General features: G+C 57.7%; 1 protein-coding gene across 2 annotated transcripts in view; it reads left to right on the forward strand.

Moving 5' to 3' along the window:
- Positions 1-17957, forward strand: part of Casz1 (castor zinc finger 1) — a 147343-nt gene that overhangs the window by 126116 nt on the left and 3270 nt on the right. For both annotated transcript variants that reach the window (XM_059255386.1, XM_059255385.1), the window contains 15 exons: positions 222-1056; positions 2084-2152; positions 3623-3713; positions 4463-4627; positions 5557-5729; positions 5951-6804; positions 8790-8925; positions 9169-9232; positions 10430-10584; positions 10700-10822; positions 11722-12060; positions 13468-13666; positions 14394-14565; positions 16135-16286; positions 16403-16544. In XM_059255386.1, coding sequence (XP_059111369.1) covers positions 222-1056; positions 2084-2152; positions 3623-3713; positions 4463-4627; positions 5557-5729; positions 5951-6804; positions 8790-8925; positions 9169-9232; positions 10430-10584; positions 10700-10822; positions 11722-12060; positions 13468-13666; positions 14394-14565; positions 16135-16286; positions 16403-16544 — 3669 coding nt within the window. The remainder of the gene's footprint in view (positions 1-221; positions 1057-2083; positions 2153-3622; positions 3714-4462; positions 4628-5556; positions 5730-5950; positions 6805-8789; positions 8926-9168; positions 9233-10429; positions 10585-10699; positions 10823-11721; positions 12061-13467; positions 13667-14393; positions 14566-16134; positions 16287-16402; positions 16545-17957) is intronic.

Below are 17957 nucleotides of genomic sequence, written 5' to 3' on the forward strand. Positions count from 1 at the left end.
CGTTTTATTTTACCCCAGTATTAATTACTTTTTTTTAAAACAAATTAATTTAAGAGTCGTAAAACCTAACAAGTGAGCCAAATGTCCATAGATCATGTCCTGCTCCGCCCCACCCCACACTGGTCCCCTCCCTCCATGGGTGGGGGCTCAAGGTAGAGGGGCTTCTTGTCTCTTTCTCCCCGGCTCCCTCCAGAAATGACACACCCCTCTTTCCCCTGTAGGAGAAGCCTCCTCTCTGAGGGACTATGCTGCTTCCACCATGACGGAGTTCCTCGGCATGTTTGGCTATGACGACCAGAACACTAGGGATGAGCTGGCCAGGAAGCTCAGTTTTGAGAAGCCCCATGCAGGCTCCACCCCTGAGGCGGCTGCCTCTTCCATGTTGCCTACTTCAGAGGATACCCTCAGCAAGCGGGCACGTTTCTCCAAATATGAGGAATACATCCGTAAACTCAAGGCTGGCGAGCAACTTCCCTGGCCCGCCCATGGCAGCAAGGCTGAGGACCGGGCCGGCAAGGAGGTGGTGGGCCCCTTGCCCAGCCTCCGGCTACCCAGCAACACAGCCCACCTGGAAACCAAGGCCACCATCTTGCCATTACCATCACACAGCAGTGTCCAGATGCAGAACCTGGTAGCCCGCGCTTCCAAGTATGACTTCTTCATCCACAAACTGAAGACGGGTGAGAACCTGAGGCCTCAGAACGGAAGCACATACAAGAAGCCATCCAAGTATGACCTGGAAAACGTCAAGTACCTGCACCTCTTTAAACCAGGGGAGGGCAGCCCTGACATGGGCGGGGCCATTGCCTTCAAGACAGGCAAGGTGGGGCGCCCATCCAAGTACGACGTTCGGGGCATCCAGAAGCCAGGCCCTACCAAGGTTCCGCCTACCCCCAGCTTGGTTTCTACACCCCTCGCCAGTGTGCCCAGCGCTCCCAGCGCCCCTGGGCCGGGACCTGAACCGCCTGCCTCCCTGTCCTTCAACACTCCCGAGTACCTGAAGTCAACCTTTTCCAAAACAGACTCCATCACCACGGGAACTGTCTCCACTGTCAAGTAAGGAGCCCCCCGCCCCCACTGCCTGCATGAACCCTGGAGGGCCAGACTGGATAGGGAGGTCGACCCCCTTACCTGTGGTGGACACAGCTACTTGTGTAACCAGATTGCCATGCATGTGCACACATGTACACGCACACACACACACATAGTTGCTCTTGTGCCCTCATCCAGTGCTCTTGCACTGATCTTAGACCTGCATATGACACATCTCCTATGTACCCTTACACTGTCACACAACCTCTGTTCATCCCTTGTTTACTAACCTCCGCTGCTGTGACCTCTGCCCTCTGCCCTCTGCCACAAGGGCTGAATGCAGGCTGTGGTTGGAAGAAACAGCTCACTCTGGGGTAGGAGTGGGGGCTGGGGTCCAGGTGGCGGCCTTGGCTTCTGGTTCAGAGCCTGGTCCATGGAAATAGCAGGAAGTTAGGTGGGGGTTAGGTGGGAACCGTAACCCAGGGATAGAAGATTGGCCTGGATGACAAAACAATGGGTCTTGTAAGGCCAAATGACACCTGTCCCTCAAGCCATTTCCTCTGCTATAGCAGTGTGGGGCCTCCAGGTCCTGGAAGCTGTGAACCGGGCAGATCCGGTCTGTACCCTTTGGTTTGAGGGTGGGGAAATGAGTACGGCTGCCCTGCACGGGTGTCTGGCACTGTCCTCCTCCTCTGCCCCCTCCATTGCCTCTCCGTTGCCCGGTGTTTCTCCTAAGCCTTTACCCCACTCATTCTCATTGCTTGCTGGGGGCCTCAGGCCCTGGCTTCCACCCAGGCTCACTGTAGGCCTGGCCGGCCTTCCAGCCCCACCTGCTCAGGGTAGCACACTCCTGTCAGAGGTGGGCTAACTGAGCTCCTCTGGGCTTCTGCCAACACACGTTTTCCACACCACCCTGAGTGCCTTAGAATGATACAGGGCCCAGGAGAGAGGAACCAGGGCCCAGGGCAGGGAGCTACCCATCAGACACTCCTGGGGCCTGAAGCCACCCCCATCCGCTAATCGGCTGTGCCCTCCCTGTGTGTCTTACCAGGAACGGATTGCCCACAGATAAACCAGCTGTCACCGAAGATGTAAACATTTACCAGAAATATATTGCCAGGTAGGCCCCTGGGGAGGAGCCTGTGGACAGAGGTCGGGGGGGAAAGCCAGGAGTGCCCAAGGACTCTGGGACCACCTATGTATTAGCTCGTCCCTAAGGCCAAGAGGCCGCCTTCTCCACGTCTCCTTTTTCTCTGTCTAACCTCCCCAGAGAGGCTGCTCCTGTGTCCATCTCAGATCCTCCCTTCTGTGATAGTGCAGGCCACACAGTCCTTAGGCAACTTATAACCCAAGTAGGGCTCTAGGAAAAGGCTTGGTACCAGGTCTGCCACAGGTGAGGATGGGGGCCCCTCTACCGCCGACCTGGGTCCTGCCTTCATGTGGGGCCTTGGATAGAGTGCAGATCGCAGTAGAGCTGTTGGGGTTGAGGGAAATAGTCATTCTCCTGCCATGGCCTGCTGGGATCCCAGGGTTGGGGGGAGGGGGGTCGGGAGGGGGGGAGGGGGACTCTGATGAAGCCCGAACTTGAGATCCATCCTAAAGGAGGTAGGATTGGCAGATGAAGATCCATCTCCACACATTCGCCAAATCGAGCCTCTCAAGGGACAGGTGTCAGGGGTCACGCCCTGGCGGCATCTGTCTTCCTGTGGTCTTCCATGTTCCTCTCCACCCTCTGTCTTCTCTTTATTGTTATCACCGTCGTTACTCTGAGTGCCTCAGCAGATGGCCCTTTGGCAGCTTCCATTGAAATGTGGGTTGCCTGTGGCTTTCCCTGTGTGGTGGGGCTTCTTCCCCCAACCCCCCATACAGTGCATCACCACGGAAGGGAACAGGCTGGCAGAATGAGGTGCCTTCCCCCGGGCTCTTATGGCTGGCTTTCCCCAGAGTGGCTGGCCCCGTCTGGCCATCACCAAGGCTGTGAGAACCACACTCTGGCTCATCCAGGCCCAGAAAGCGTCCATTCTGGGGCCAGCGGTCCAGGGCTCCTGGCCGTGCACTTGACTGGAAAGTCAGCCCCCTGCCTCGGGAAGCCAAACAGATGCCGTGCTTTAAAAATTCATAACTCTGGACTGTTTCAAGTGTCAGGAAAAGCCCAGAACACAGAGAGAGAGCCTTCAACACCTCTCATAACATCCCAGGGTTGGCCCAGCTGGGGGCCCCTCCCTGGTCAGAGCTGGCAGGATGTGGGGGTGGGGGGGATGGTTGAACCACTGCTTGCATGGGCTCGAGGTCTCCCCTCTGCCCTGTCTCTTACTCCAACTTGATGCTGTCCCCACCTGAGTCCTGACCTCTGCTCCATCTGGCGCTGCCTTCCAGGCCAGTGCTAGCAGTCAGGCAGCTTGGTTGGTAGGCCTGGGATTCCTGGCCCTGGCTTTCCCAGCCTCTGCCATTTCACCCTTGTCCCTCTGTATTGCCACCCAGGCCCTCTAAACCCCAGAAGAACATCCTCAGGGCCCAGGCACAAATAGCTGTTCAGACCTGGGTTCTTGAAGAGTCCCTTCAGGGGACTGACCCTCTCACTCCTCTTCAGGTTCTCAGGGAGTCAACACTGTGGCCACATCCATTGCGCCTACCAGTACCGAGAGCACTATCACTGCCTGGACCCAGAGTGCAACTACCAGGTATGGGCCACACTTTGCTCACCCACCAGCATAGATTCTTGCTGGAAGTAGGTGGGAACAGGAGGGTCCTCCACTAGCTATCTGAATTTCGCATGGGTATACCGGCAGAGAGCACAGACCAGCAGTCTGCATTCCCAGGCTCCTGCTAAGCAAGCAAGCAGTAAGGTGTCTGCAGCAGCCATTGACGTCTTAGTGGTGCAAATCCCTTTCCCTGGGAGTGTAGCAAGGACGGGGCCATACCCATTGGTTTGCACCCTTAGTTAACGGTCTTTCCGGGACTTGCAAGGGTTGGTCTCACTGCTTCATTTTCAAGATGAAACACTGAGATCCCATGTTCAGTGCTACTGGCAAGTACAGAGCTGGCAAAGAGGTAGTGCTGGGCCATCTGCACGGGCTGCTCCCTCCGTCCAGCCTGCTCAGCCTGTGCACTGAGCACTAGGTAGAATGTGTCATCAGCCACCAGAGCCCCGGCCCGATGGGCTAGCCCAGTGCGTCTTTATGCTCCTGGGTGTGGCCATGGGGAGCCTCAGGAGAGGTCAGGGAAGGAACTGTGGTTCCTGAGTCTTTGGAATTATTCCCGCCAAGGGCCAGGGTGCCGGGAACTGGCTGGGCAGTCTGGGCTGCCTTGACCCCGAGCGGGGTTATTTATAGGGTGACCCGAGGGCCTTAGGGCCAGCCCTGGTCCAAGCACTCTTGGCACGCGGACTGGGGGCACGGGCTTCTGCCGACTTGGTGCTCTCTCCTGGCAGAGGTTCACAAGTAAGCAGGACGTGATCCGACATTACAACATGCACAAGAAGCGCGACAACTCCCTGCAGCACGGCTTCATGCGCTTCAGCCCGCTGGACGACTGCAGCGTCTACTACCACGGCTGCCACCTCAACGGGAAGAGCACCCACTACCACTGCATGCAGGTGCCTGCCGGGCCGGCCGCTGAGCCGCCGCCTGCGGAGTCAAGGGCCCTGCTGGCGATCCAGGACAGGGGTGGCTGGCCAGTAGAGCCCCAGAAGCTCAGATGTCGGCAGTGTCTGGTGGCCAGGGTGGGGCCGTCCCTGTTGCCATACTTGGCGTGGGGGAAATTCAGTGAGCTGTTTATATAGACCGACATTTTTTGGGCTTTAACACCAAGAGCAGCGTTGCAAATGATTCCCGCAGAGGTTTTTGTTTAATTCTTTGTTTTAATGCCACACCGAGTCTGGGCTTTTTCAAGGTGTCAAGCCCAGGAGAAGCAACTTGGGGTTGCAAATAGCAGCCCGCACGCCTCCCCCGTATTTGTCAGGAGTTGTTATGGCCTCCGTGAAACAACCTGGTGTGAGGGGAGGGGGGCCACCCTCTGGGCCTGAGACGGTGCAGACACTGGCATGGGCCAGCCTTCGAGGGTGCTCAGAGACAATGCTTTTTACTCAATATGGCAACGTTGTCTGCCTGGCCCAGCTGCAGTGGGTGGGAGGGCCCCGTGCCCAGGAGCCATCCACTAAGGAAGCCCCAGAGCTAAAGGTGACCTCCAGGGTCCAGCTCTTGTCCAATCCCAAGGCTTTAGAGAGATAGAGCCACCAACTAGGACCCCAAACCTAATTTCTCGAGAAGATGGGACCCTCATCTGGGCCTGAAAGTATATTGGGTCCAAAGACAGCCTGATACTCTGCAGACAGATCTCAGTCACTCCTGGGGAAGGCTGGAAGGTCACTGGAGGTTGTCTTTGCTTCAGAGCCTGGGTCAACCTGAGGAGTTTGAGGTTTGGAGGTGCTGAGCTCCCCTGAGCCCTGGCTCCAGCCACAACACTGAGTTGGTTGGCCTGGGAGGATCAGGCTTGCGCCCCTTGACCACGTTCTGGCCTGTGCAGGTGGGATGTAACAAGGTGTACACGAGCACCTCGGACGTGATGACCCACGAGAACTTCCATAAGAAGAACACCCAGCTCATCAACGACGGCTTCCAGCGCTTCCGAGCCACCGAGGACTGTGGCACAGCCGACTGTCAGTTCTACGGACAGAAGACCACGCACTTCCACTGTAGGTGAGTGAGCGGCCCACTGAAGGCCGGAAGAGGCACCGGCGGGGCCCTGCTCCTCCCGGGAGTGGAGGCAGGAGGCAGGGCTGCTTGGTGGCTCTGCCCGGCTGTCCAGCCCGAGTCTTCCCCTCCCCGAGGGTCCATCCCTCCCGGAGCAGGGGACCGTCAGGGCGGGGCCTCCCCTGGGTTCCACGAGACCCGTGTCAGTGTCCCCATGTCCCACGCAGGCGCCCGGGCTGCACGTTCACCTTCAAGAACAAGTGTGACATCGAGAAGCACAAGAGCTACCACGTCAAGGACGACGCGTACGCCAAGGACGGCTTCAAGAAGTTCTACAAGTACGAGGAGTGCAAGTACGAGGGCTGCGTGTACAGCAAGGCCACCAACCACTTCCACTGCATCCGCGCGGGCTGCGGGTTCACCTTCACCTCCACCAGCCAGATGACCTCACACAAGCGCAAGCACGAGCGCAGGCACGTCCGCTCCTCGGGCGCCCTGGGGCTGCCAGCCTCGCTGCTGGGTGCCAAGGACACGGAGCACGAGGAATCCAGCAACGACGACCTCGTGGACTTCTCTGCCCTGAGCAGCAAGAACTCCAGCCTGAGTGCCTCCCCCACCAGCCAGCAATCTTCCGCGTCCCTGGCCGCCGCCGCCGCAGCTTCTGCCACCACGGCTGAGGCCATACCCAGTGCCACCAAGCCTCCCAATAGCAAGATGGCGGGCCTGCTGCCTCAGGGCCTGCCTGGGTCCATCCCCCTAGCGTTGGCCCTCTCCAACTCAGGCCTACCCACAACCGCACCCTACTTCCCTCTCCTTCCTGGCCGTGGGAGCACCTCACTGCCTGTGGGATCTCCGGGGCTCCTGGGCGCCATGTCCTCTGTGGCCACAACTTCAGCAACCCCTGACATGCCATCTCTGGTGGCTTCTGGAGCTGGAGACTCAGCCCCCACGGCTGCCACCTCTCTCCCGGTGCCCCCTGCCTCCATCATGGAAAGGATCTCTGCGAGCAAAGGCCTCATCTCACCCATGATGGCTAGACTGGCTGCGGCCGCCCTCAAGCCCTCTGCCACCTTTGACCCAGGTGAGCAGGCTGGGCCCTGCCCAGTAAACAAGCACACTTGGAAGCTGGCAACTCCCGGTACTCAGACTGACGAGCCCAGGGCAGGCTGGGAAGAGTGTCTGCCCGGTCCATGCCGCTGTGTCCCACTCAGCAGCTCTTTCTCTTGGCCTGTTCTCTGTCTCCGTCTTGTTGATTTTCTCTTTGGGGGTCCCTCATTTTGGCCACACACCCAGGGACTTTGTGCCTCTGCTTTTCTATATGGGGAGCGGGTCTATAGTCCCTGTCTCTGAGCGCTTGGGTGTCTTAATGGCTCCCAAGTCTCACTGGCTCTGTCACCAGTGAGTCCCTGAGCAGAGCTATCCCAAGTCCCCTCTTCTCTTGGGTCTTCTCTAGCTGCCACAGAGTGGAGCATGAGCCCAGGGTGTGGGCATTTGCAGCCCACGCCTGGACAGCACCCCCGGGGACCAAGAGATGACTCGGGCTTTCTCCCTCTGCCCCTTTCTCTTATTCCTCCCTCCTCTTCCTTTTCTTTGGGAGGTTGTTTTTATTATTTTGTTTGTTTGTTTGTTTTCCCTGCCCCTCAGAGGGTAATCAGTGCTATTCGGATTCCTGGAAAGAGTTCAGCTCACACCTGGATATGGCTCCTTTCACTCATTCAGCAACCACTGTGCTTGCCCAGAGTGGCTCGCTGGCTACTTGCTGAGCTGGATGCTGAGGACAGACATAAGCCCCACCCTGTGGAGCTCTTGGGGCAGGGACAGACCTGCCCCCCAGGCATAGCCTCAGCAGCCTTCATGCTCTGCTCCCGTCCAAAACCGTCTCAAAAGTCAGCCAAGGCCGAGGGTCCCTCCCACCCACGTGGGGCTCCGATCCCATCTCTTGAGGGTGCTAGTTGCGGGAGGGACCTGTGCTTTTTCTCTGGAGCCTAGGGTAGGCGACTGTAGGAGCTACTGTAGTGTGAACTCCCGAGGAAGTCCTCTCCAATCCCAGCGAGAGGCCCATGGCCCAGTCTGGAACCCTCCCTGTCTTCCATTCCAAGTTTGGGAGGAGTCTCGCTGTAGCTCCATTCCTCCAGCCAAGGGCCTGCGGGTAGGGCCACAGAAGGCTGCTACCAGACTACCAGGGTATTTCTTTTCCCTAGAAAAATTTCTTCCCCTCATCCCCCAAAAAAGAAAGGTCAGGTAAAGGGGAGGGGAGCTGTTTCCCTTTATTTTTAATAAAATGTCACTCGCTGTCTGTGGAGCAGCTCTCTGTAAGCTGTGGTGCCTTGGGGCAAATTAATATTTCAGTCACTTGGGGATTGTGGAGCAAGGCTCACTGGACACTGTCCTGTCAGCAACTTCCCTTGCCCGTGCCCCGCCAGCCTCCTGTGGCCTCCTCCCACCAAGCTCCCCCTCATACCCAGCCAGGCATCCTGGGCAGGCCTGGAGTCTTTGCCCCGGACAGCTTGACAGACGGAGAGGTCACATAGATTGAACCACCCTGATTGGCCGTCAGCCTTGATAGCCCTGACACAGCAGATGCCCTCCTCAGGCATGCTCAGTGCGGACGGAGTTGTCGCCCCGGCAACAGTGGGCAGGGACTACGGAGGGGCCGCTCCCAGTCCAGATCTGCCACTTTGCCTCAGCATTAACGGAGTCTTTAATAAAAGCTTAAGCGGCAGCCCCGCAAATCGACTGTGACAGTTGGTGGAGGAAATGAAGGGCCCCTGTCCCCGCCCAGGCCCCCTCCCAGCCCCCCACCCTCCTCCTCCAGGAGGCCCTAAGCCAGGACAACTTTGACATAATTTTGCAATAATTATCACTTGAAGAATTGCCACACAGGGGTACACGTCGCAAGTGATCACGTCAGTGGGAAGAATCGCTGACCAGCAGCTAGTCCTCCTGGGGCCCCCCTGCCTATCCAGCCCGCTGCCCTTCCTTCGGGGGTGGGGGTGGGGGCATCAGAGTTTGTGCCTCTATGAACATGAACCCCTCTGATCCCATCTTCCCTCCCCTCCCCTGCAGGAAGTGGGCAGCAGCCCACCCCCAGCAAGTTCCCCCAGGCCCAGGTGAAGCAGGAGCCCGGTGACAGTGTTGGCACCCCCGGCCCCCACGAGGCCTCCCAAGACCGTAGTCTAGACCTGACTGTGAAGGAGCCCAGGTGAGGCAAGGCCAGAGAAGGCCCTGCAGGAGCTGGCCTGGGCCCCAGAGAGGTGGCCTGGGCCTGTGTTCTCAGCCAGCCCTGGGGACCTGAGCTCACCCTCCTGTCCAGGTTCACTCTCCCGGTGCCCAGTTACAGCAGAAAATCAAAGCCCCGGAGCCTGGGCTGACTGGCTGGGAGGGAGGGGCCTCCGGATCTGGCCCCGGATGTCTGAGTTGAAGCCCCTTGGTTTGTGTGTTCTAGTAATGAATCAAATGGCCACGCAGTCCCGGCAAATTCATCTCTTTTATCCTCGCTTATGAATAAGGTAAGAACCATCCATCACACGCCTCGCATTCCCCCACCCAGAGAAATTAAAGCTGTGCTGGGGGGCTGGGGGGATGTGTTTGTTTTTTAATGTTTTCCCTCTAATAAGATGAGTTTGTACCATTTAAATTTTGAGGCCATTTTTCATCGAATATAATTTCAGAGCCACTGCTTACAAATTAATTTAATGAACTGGCTGAAGAAATATATTTCAGCCCCTGACACCTTTTTTCCCTTCGGATGGAGGGCTCCAAAAGCTTTTCCGGAACCCTCTAACTTCTCTGGCCCTCAGTTATTAATGTTATTTATTTATTTTATATATTTTTGTTTGTTTAAAAAGGGGTGGGGGAGGGGCACTAAATTGGGAGCAAAGCATCAATTCCCACTTTTCGGCTTGAGTAATGGTCTCGGACGCCTTCCGGAGAGGTCGCTCCAGAACATTTATTTTAAATAATGCAGGGTCTTTGTAAATTATACATCATCTCAAATATATTTTCCCCTTCACATGATAAATTTGACTGCAGCAAGATTAATTTGGTTACTGTACACAAGTGACTGGGTTGAAGAGGGAGCGGGGTCTGGGCTGGACCTCGTGTGGTGGGTGGGCTCCAGCTGGGCACCGTCGGTGCGGCAGCCCCAGCGTCGATGGCTGGCTGCCTGCCCTCTCCTGCTTGCTCTCCTGCTGTCCTTTGCCCACCTCTGGTCACTGCCCCCTGCTCCCTCACAGTCCTTCCTCAGAAGCCTACCAGCTCCTCTCCCACGTTAGCAGCAGCGGTGAACCTGCTTGCTCTCACCCCATGAGTCTGCCTTACCCTCCTTTGGGTGGCTTCTGTTCTCAAGAAATTCATAGCCCCCCCCCCCCATCCCTCCGCCTGCATTTCTTTGGAATACCTTCTGGAAGGGGAATGACCAGGGAGTGGCCAAGCGAGGGGAAAATGGGCTGCAGTGGGCGCCCTGAGCAGCAGCCTCAGCTGCTCCAGCAGCCTCAGCTGCTCCAGCAGCAGGCTAGTGTGCTACCTGGGGCCCTGCCTCCAGGGGACCAGAGCCACAGTCTTTCAGGTGGGCCTCCTCTCTAGCCAAGGCCAAAGGGGTACCTGTGTTCTCTGCTCCCAGCACCCACAGGGCTCCGGCAGTCAGGAGGATAGGCACTGTCTGTCCTGAAGTTCCCCCAGCTCCAAGCTCACCTCTGTCCTTACAGATGTCTCAGGGCAACCCCGGCCTCGGCAACTTGCTGAACATCAAGACAGAAGTGGAGGGGAGCCCCGCTGCGGAGTCCTCGCCTTTCGTGGGCAAGGCTGTGAAGGCGCTTGTTCAAGAGAAGCTGTCAGAGCCTTGGAAGGTTTATCTCCGCAGGTGAGGGCTCTACAGAGAACGGTGTGGGGGCGCAGAGGGTCTTGCTCTCACCCACCTGCTGGCCAGAGCCCCACCTCTGACAGAGGCCCTCTAACTGGTGAGCTCCTTTGACTAGGTTTGGTACCAAGGACTTCTGTGATGCCCAGTGCGACTTCCTCCACAAGACCCATTTCCACTGTGTGGTGGAGGAGTGCGGCGCGCTCTTCAGCACCCTGGACGGGGCCATCAAGCATGCAAAGTGAGTGAGGGGCTGGGGGGTGGAAAGGGTAAGGGTGACCCTTCAAACAGCCCCATCCTTGCCGGGCCCTGGGCCTGGTTGGGGATGGAAGTAGCGCAGGCCCCTAGCCACGCTCCAAGCAGTACCCAGTGCAGTTATTACTAAGCCACAGACCTGGCATCTTCATAGGCCCTACCCAAGGCACGGGGCAGGCTTCCCTCCCTCCTGCACACAGACCCCGAGCACCAGCTGCTACCTGCCAGGCCTAGTGGGGCCAGCAGCCCTGCACAGGTGCCCCCCCCCCCAGCCCCCGAGAGTACTTAGAAAGGCCAGGGCCCGGCTAGAAAGACTTGGTTTGGATCCAGGGCGGGGCTCCTGGGTGAAGACCTTTCTATTTCCTTTGACCTAATGAATTGCAGTGACTTTGTGATTTCCATGGAGATAAAAAGCAATGCCAGCCAGCGCTGCCTGTGACAGTACTCCGTACATCTCTAGGCCTCATGTCGGGCTTTCCTCCCAGCTGCTGCACCAGAGCCTACCAAACACTGAGAGTCCTCCTCCCCGTGACTCTCAGCGTGCTCCCTTAAGGGGAGGGGCCTGATGAGACAGGCCTGTTCTCTCACACTCAGCCCCAGTGTAGGGAGGGAGCTCAGGACACAAGTCAGCAGTAGAAAGATGGAGTTAGGGTCTAGCCCAGGTTCAGAATGACAGTGGGATCTACAGTTGGTTCTCAAGTTCCTCTGCTCAGGTAAGGTCATGGGAGACCTCCCGAGTCCAGGGTGGGAATGAGGTAGAGCTCCTAGGCCCCTGAGTTGTGATAGGGTCACATGAGGTGACAAGCGTGCTCAGGCAGGGAAGAAGTGACCTGGCGGTGGGTCCTCTTGACTGATGTCCTGAGACACCTCTTCTGCCTCCCGTAGCTTCCACTTCCGGACAGAGGGAGGAGCAGCGAAGGGAACTACAGAGGCTCCCTTCCCAGCCTCTGCTGCGGAGACCAAACCTCCCTCAGCGCCCTCGTCCTCACCAGCACCTCCTGGCACCATGGTCCCTGGATCTTCCCTGGAGGGGCCCACTCCCAGCCCCGTCTCCGTGCCCTCCACCCCCACCCTGCTCGCCTGGAAGCAGCTGGCTTCCACCATACCCCAGATGCCTCAGATTCCCTCGTCAGTGCCTCACCTGCCCACTTCGCCCCTGGCGACGACGTCTCTAGAGAGCGCCAAGCCTCAGGTCAAACCCGGGTTCCTCCAGTTCCAGGACAAGTGAGTCCCTTCATGAGCCGGCACCTGTCCCCGTGTCTTGGGAGTGGGTGTAGCCAGGGCAGCAAGGAGGCCCTGCTCCTCACCCTGCAGAGTTACACTGCTGTCCCCAGCCTCTGGGACTTAGCTGTCCAGCTGTACACTTGTACTGAGTAGCCAGTGGGGGGGGGGGGGCAAGCGTTCGAGTGGCCTTAGCTCCAGTGGTCCATGGGGATCCTGCAGGGACTGGCTTAGGGACAGGGGTTCCTCAGGAAGTTTTCTGGGCCTATGAAAAGGCTATGCGTTCCCTCTGGGCCACCTTGCTGGCCAACTCTGAGGTGCATACCCAGGCTGAATGAATAGGGAACAGGGCCTAGGCCCCTCCAGACCTACACAGTGGTCAGGGGTGGAAGGGACCTTCTTCACTTAATGGTGGTGGCTTCTTGCGGCGAGAACGGTGACTTTGTATCATAAAGTGTGTGGCTTCCTGTTCTCAATAAAAAGTAATAAATTGGATTATTTATACCACCTGAGTAACAGCTGTCCTCCCTCTCTGAGCACCGGGGGCTGGGCCCATGGCATGGAAGGGTCAGTGCTCTTTGGTCCCTCTCCTGTCCCCTGCCCTCCCTCCCTTCCCTGATATGGTTAGCTTCCTTAGTTTAGGGAACTTGGCCAGAGCTCCCACTGTGGGTTCAGTGTCTGGAGACCACACCTCCCCACAGCCCTCTGCAGATTGGGGCTCCCAGCCACGGCTGCCGCTCCCTGGCACCCAACCCTCACAGACACTAGTGAGTGGTCCAGCTCTTCCCCACGCATCAACACCTCCGCCGGCCCCCATCCCGTCCCAGGTTCCTAGGTTCTTTGGGTAAGGGGCCATCGTAGGCCCCAGTTGACCCTGGGATGTCCCGGCAGCTGTGAGCCTTAGCAGGAACTGACACCAGGCACATGTTACCACTTGCTCACACCCCACAGTAGTGGCACTTCCTGGTAGGGCTGCCCACCCATCTGCAGTCTGTCAGTCAGCCACATCCACGGCAGTGCCATGTCTTACCAGCCAAGCTCTTTCTGGCATCCAGCCAGGACTGGCAACACTATCCATTATTTTTATGCCCAAGACGTTATTGCAGTCAACTTATCTCTAATCCTGAGGTGTGGCCTTGGAAACTACATGTCCCAGCATGCACTGCTCCGAGCACCCTACATATGGCAATCCCCATGTACCAGGCAAGAGTTCCCAAAAGGAGACAGGGATGCATGCTGGGATCTGTAGTCTCTAGCTGAATCATTCAGTTGAGCAGGAGGGTGACCCCCTGCATTCCCCTTGATTACACCCCTGGTGACTGAGAAGGGAACCCTAACACAAGCCAAGTGAGGACATTAGCGGGAGGGCTTGAGATGCCAATGACCTTCTGGGCTGTGGTTTCCTTCTAGCGATCCATGCCTGGCGACAGACTGCAAATATGCCAGCAAGTTCCACTTCCACTGTCTCTTCGGGAACTGCAAGTACGTCTGCAAGACCTCGGGCAAGGCCGAGTCCCACTGCTTGGACCACATCAACCCCAGCAACAGCCTGGTGAACGTGCGAGACCAGTTTGCCTACTACTCTCTACAGTGTCTGTGTCCTAACCAGGTCAGTGAGGAGGGCGGGGGTGGGGGTGGAGTGGGGGCCCAAGGCCCACGGCAAGCTCCTCCTGGCAGAGACTCTACTTTTCACACCATTTTTAAGTTGGCCTGCAGCAGACCCTGGAAAGGACACTCACTGCCTGTCCCCGGAGCCCCTAGAGGCTCCTGGGCAGGGGTCCAGACTGATGATGCTCAGTTGGTGAGGGTTGTCATTTCAGGCCTGACTCCCAGTGGTGACTAAATGCTATCTCAGCCACTGTGTGTTTGACATCATTCATGTTCATCCTGGAAATAGCTATGTCCCCTTTCCCCGGAGGCCTAGAATATTAAAATAGGCTCACTGGATAAAGAAATAGAACAGTCTATGCCTAGACAAAAAGGACAGCTCAGGTTTACTTTAAAGGCCTAGTCCTAAGACTGCTACGTGGGGCTGCCTGAGAAGTCACAGGTAAAAGACTGCTAGGATAGATTAGTGATGTCTGCCTAGGTCTGGTCATACAGGAATGAACTTGAAAATAGATTAGTGATGTCTGCTCTGGGTGTGGCATGAGCAAAGAACGACAAGATTACCAGATAGGATGTTTTAATGGAGTGACAAAGCGGACATTTTTGCGTTTTCTAATTCTGAGCATGGAAGAACACAGGCGCTAAGAACCTTCCATGGCCCAGAGACAAGCAGGAGCCCACAGATGTTACTGACTGAGCTGACACAAGTACGCCTTGCCTCCCTGTAGCACTGTGAGTTCCGGATGCGGGGACACTACCACTGCCTCCGGACGGGCTGCTACTTTGTCACCAACATTACCACCAAGCTGCCATGGCATATAAAGAAGCACGAGAAAGCAGAGCGGCGGGCGGCCAATGGGTTCAAATACTTCACCAAGCGCGAGGAGTGCGGAAGACCAGGTACCTGAGGCCAGGGCTGGGCAGGGACTTCCAGTAGGTAGCACTGTGGCCCTGATCCCTGGGGTCCTGGTAGCCTGGGCCATCTCTCCAGGTACTCATTTCTGCCGCCACCCCCCGCAACCCCATGATCTACGAGAGATATCACAGATGTCGTAGGCCAGGTGTTGTCAGACTAGTGGTAAAGCATCAGCCCAGAAATCCCAGGAAGAGGGCGAGAGTGGCCGCAAGGACTGGCCCCTCCCAGCACCCTGGGCCACACCCCTGCATCCAGGGCGTGGCTGGTCGCCTTTTCCTTGAATAGGGTGAACAGGGAAGACTTGAGCGTCCAGCAAGCTCTCCCGTTTTGAGCTTGTTTTGTCCAAAATGAGCTGAGTTTGTCCTCTTTTAAAGCATTTAACATATGCTTGCAATTGCTCTTAGTGCCAGCAACCCGCAGTCAGGTAGATTCTGAGCTCTGCTAGAGGACTTGGTGAGCAGGGGAGCCAGAGGCTGCCAGTGACAGGTGTCCGAGTTTGGTGACAGGTGTCTCTGGGGCAGGTTTTCTTGCTCAACTCAACTGGCCCAAGGTATGGGGCGGGCGGTGCCTGTAGGAAGAGCCCTAGGCGTGCAGGGAGAGAGCAGAGCCCTACCCTCAAGCCCAGCATGAGGCAGACTTCTATGGACCTGTAGGCGTAGGGCAGGAATCTCCTAGGAATAGTCTGGAAGCCGGAAGATGAGTGGCAGGTCGGCAGAGGCGATGTCTCCAGGCCAGGCCTCTTCTGGTCCCGTGGTCCCGTGGTCCCGTGGTCATGGTAGCAGGGATTGGGGAGTCCATGGAGGCTGCGGCCAGCTGCACTCTAACCCCTCTGTAGGCCAAGGGTGAGACACTCCAAGTTAACTGCCAGAGGGAAGGAAATCAAACCTTTCCTCAAGGATTAGTTCAGAGAGGACCCGTGGCCTGCAGGGGGCCAGTGACCCCAGTGGCAGTTGTCCCACCTGGCCTCTGCTGGACCAGGCTCAGCTTACAGCTGTCAAGGCTTCTGGACTGCCCTTATTTACTCAACTTTTGGTGTTTTTAGAAGTAGCTGAGGCCAAACAAAGCTGAGAGATGACATAAGACACCTGGCCAGCCCGATACCATGGCAACAGGCAGGCCCTCACCTGCCCTTAGCTGATGCCTTAGGTCCTGCCACCTCTATTTGTTTGCAGCCTAGAGCAGAGCGGAAGTGGGGGTTGGAGGCAGGGTGGAGGCCAGCTGATCTAAACAAGGTCTGCCCCAGAGAAGGGTGAGGACAGGTGTCTTGCTGAGAGGTAGTTTCCCGAAGGTCCCTGGCCCTGGAGCTGTGGCCTCTCCGTGACCGGGGTAAGCGATTAAGGCAAGCCTGCCATGTGCCCCCATGCAAGCCAGAGGGGGGCCTAGGAGTCAGCTAGCCCGGCAGACTTGGGCTTCCTGGGATGAGCTGGCTACATGAGCTGGTATTCCCTTAGAGAAAGTACGTTTCCCCCAGGTGGCGTCTGCCTCCGAACCACACCACCCCTGTCCCTAGCACACCCTCTGGGGAGGCTCATGCTGTGTGGCTGTATCCGCAGGCTGCAAGTACAACCAGGTGAACAGTCACTTCCACTGTATCCGGGAAGCGTGCCAGTTCTCCTTTCTCCTCAAGCACCAGATGACCTCGCACGCCCGGAAACACATGCGAAGGATGCTGGGGAAGAATTTCGACCGGGTGCCCCCCTCCCAGGTGAGAGCCTAGGCCATATGGCACAACTGTCCTTGCTACCAGGGGCAAGGTCATGTTGCCCCAAGTGCCCGAAGAACCGTGGGCTACTTTCTTAGGGCCCCTCCACTTCCTTTCAGGGTCCCCCGAGCCTGATGGATGCCGAAACGGATGAGGGCTTGGATTATACCGGCTGTAGCCCCGGTGCCGCCTCCTCCGAGTCGTCCACCATGGATCGCAGCTGCTCCAGCACCCCCGTGGGCAATGAGAGTACTGCCGCAGGTGAGTGGCAGGCCTGGCCTTGCCGGCTGGGCCCCTGCTTCCCAGGCCCAGCTCTGCTGCTGAGTCTTTCTTGGGACAGAAGGTTGCTAGTCAAATGGCCTCCAAGGACGAGATGGTGTGCAGGAGAACAGCTGGCCTGTACAGCACTGGTCACTGAGGCCCCTCCTGCCGCTCCGCCCACCTCCCTGCTGCCCACCTCCAGATCACTTCAGTTTCCCTAGAGAGGGGCCAGGGCTTGTCCCATTAGCCGCAGAGAAAGCAGCATAGACCCTGTGCCGGCCTTCCTCGTGGCCTCCGTCCCAGCCTCCGTCCAGAACCCAGGGCCCCGGAGAGGCCCCTGCCTCCCGGCCCTGTCCTCAACAAGGCCCTCCCTGGACACCTGGTGCCTACCGACCGGGACCTCCGCCCGCACCCCACCCACCAGCCTCTCTCCTCTGCCCCCCATCTTTGTCGTACCTCTCTGCTCATCTGTCCACGCGTTTCCATAGTGCACTTGCTGTAGCCATTGGGTTTCTCATTTGGGTTCTTTTTGTTTGTTCTTTGTTTCGTTCTGTTTTTTTGCTTTTCTCCACCCTCTCCAGGCTGCCCGGTTCCTCCTCCTCCTCCTCTTCCTCCTCCTGCTGCGTCTGGTGACGAGGCTGCTCGTGGGGCTGCACCGCCCCCCCTGACTCCATCCTTCCCACCGGCTGTGCTCCGGCCTCCCCTCCCCCCCCTCCCATGCCTCTTCTCTCCGTCCTGTCTGTCATACTCTCTGCTCAGTGCCACTCTCGGAGCCAGCCAGGGCCTGGCCCACCCCATCAGCAGCCCACCCAGCTTCCCGCCCATCACTGCCACTCCAACTCCAGTAAAAAGTGCCGCCCCCCTAGTTCAGGACGCTGCAGGTAACTCATACATGCCTTCTTGCCAGTATCTGCCACCCCGACTGATCCTCAAGGCTATGATCCAGGACTGGACCCTTTTCTGTGGCTAGCAGAGCCAAGGGCAGGGCCACCCCACACCCCTAACAGCCAAATACCGCAGAGAACAGATTGCCACTGCCAGGGTCCTTCTGGGTGACCTGTGAGATCCTTGTCCTCCTTGGCCCTGTGAGGGCCCTGCTGTTCTCAAATCACTTGGGAGCTCCCCAGGTCCAGAGGGTTCTGATGCTGGTTTGAGCCTCCTCCCTCTGCCGAAGCTGAACAGGGAGAAGAAATCTGTGGCGCCTCCAGGCTCACTCAGTGCTTCGTGCTAGATGACTCTTGCCATCCCAGCCCCCACACCAGTGCCCTCGTGGGAATGGTGCTGCCCTGTTCCTTGGGTGGACAAGGTCACCCCAGGTCTCTATCCATGAGCTCCTGCTTCACTTTATGAGCCAGGTGTTGTGCCATCCCCAAGGGTGGTGGCCCGGGGTGGTGGCCCTGAGCGGGACAGAGT

This window comes from Peromyscus eremicus, chromosome 2, assembly GCF_949786415.1.
Source record: "Peromyscus eremicus chromosome 2, PerEre_H2_v1, whole genome shotgun sequence".
NCBI lineage: Eukaryota > Metazoa > Chordata > Mammalia > Rodentia > Cricetidae > Peromyscus > Peromyscus eremicus.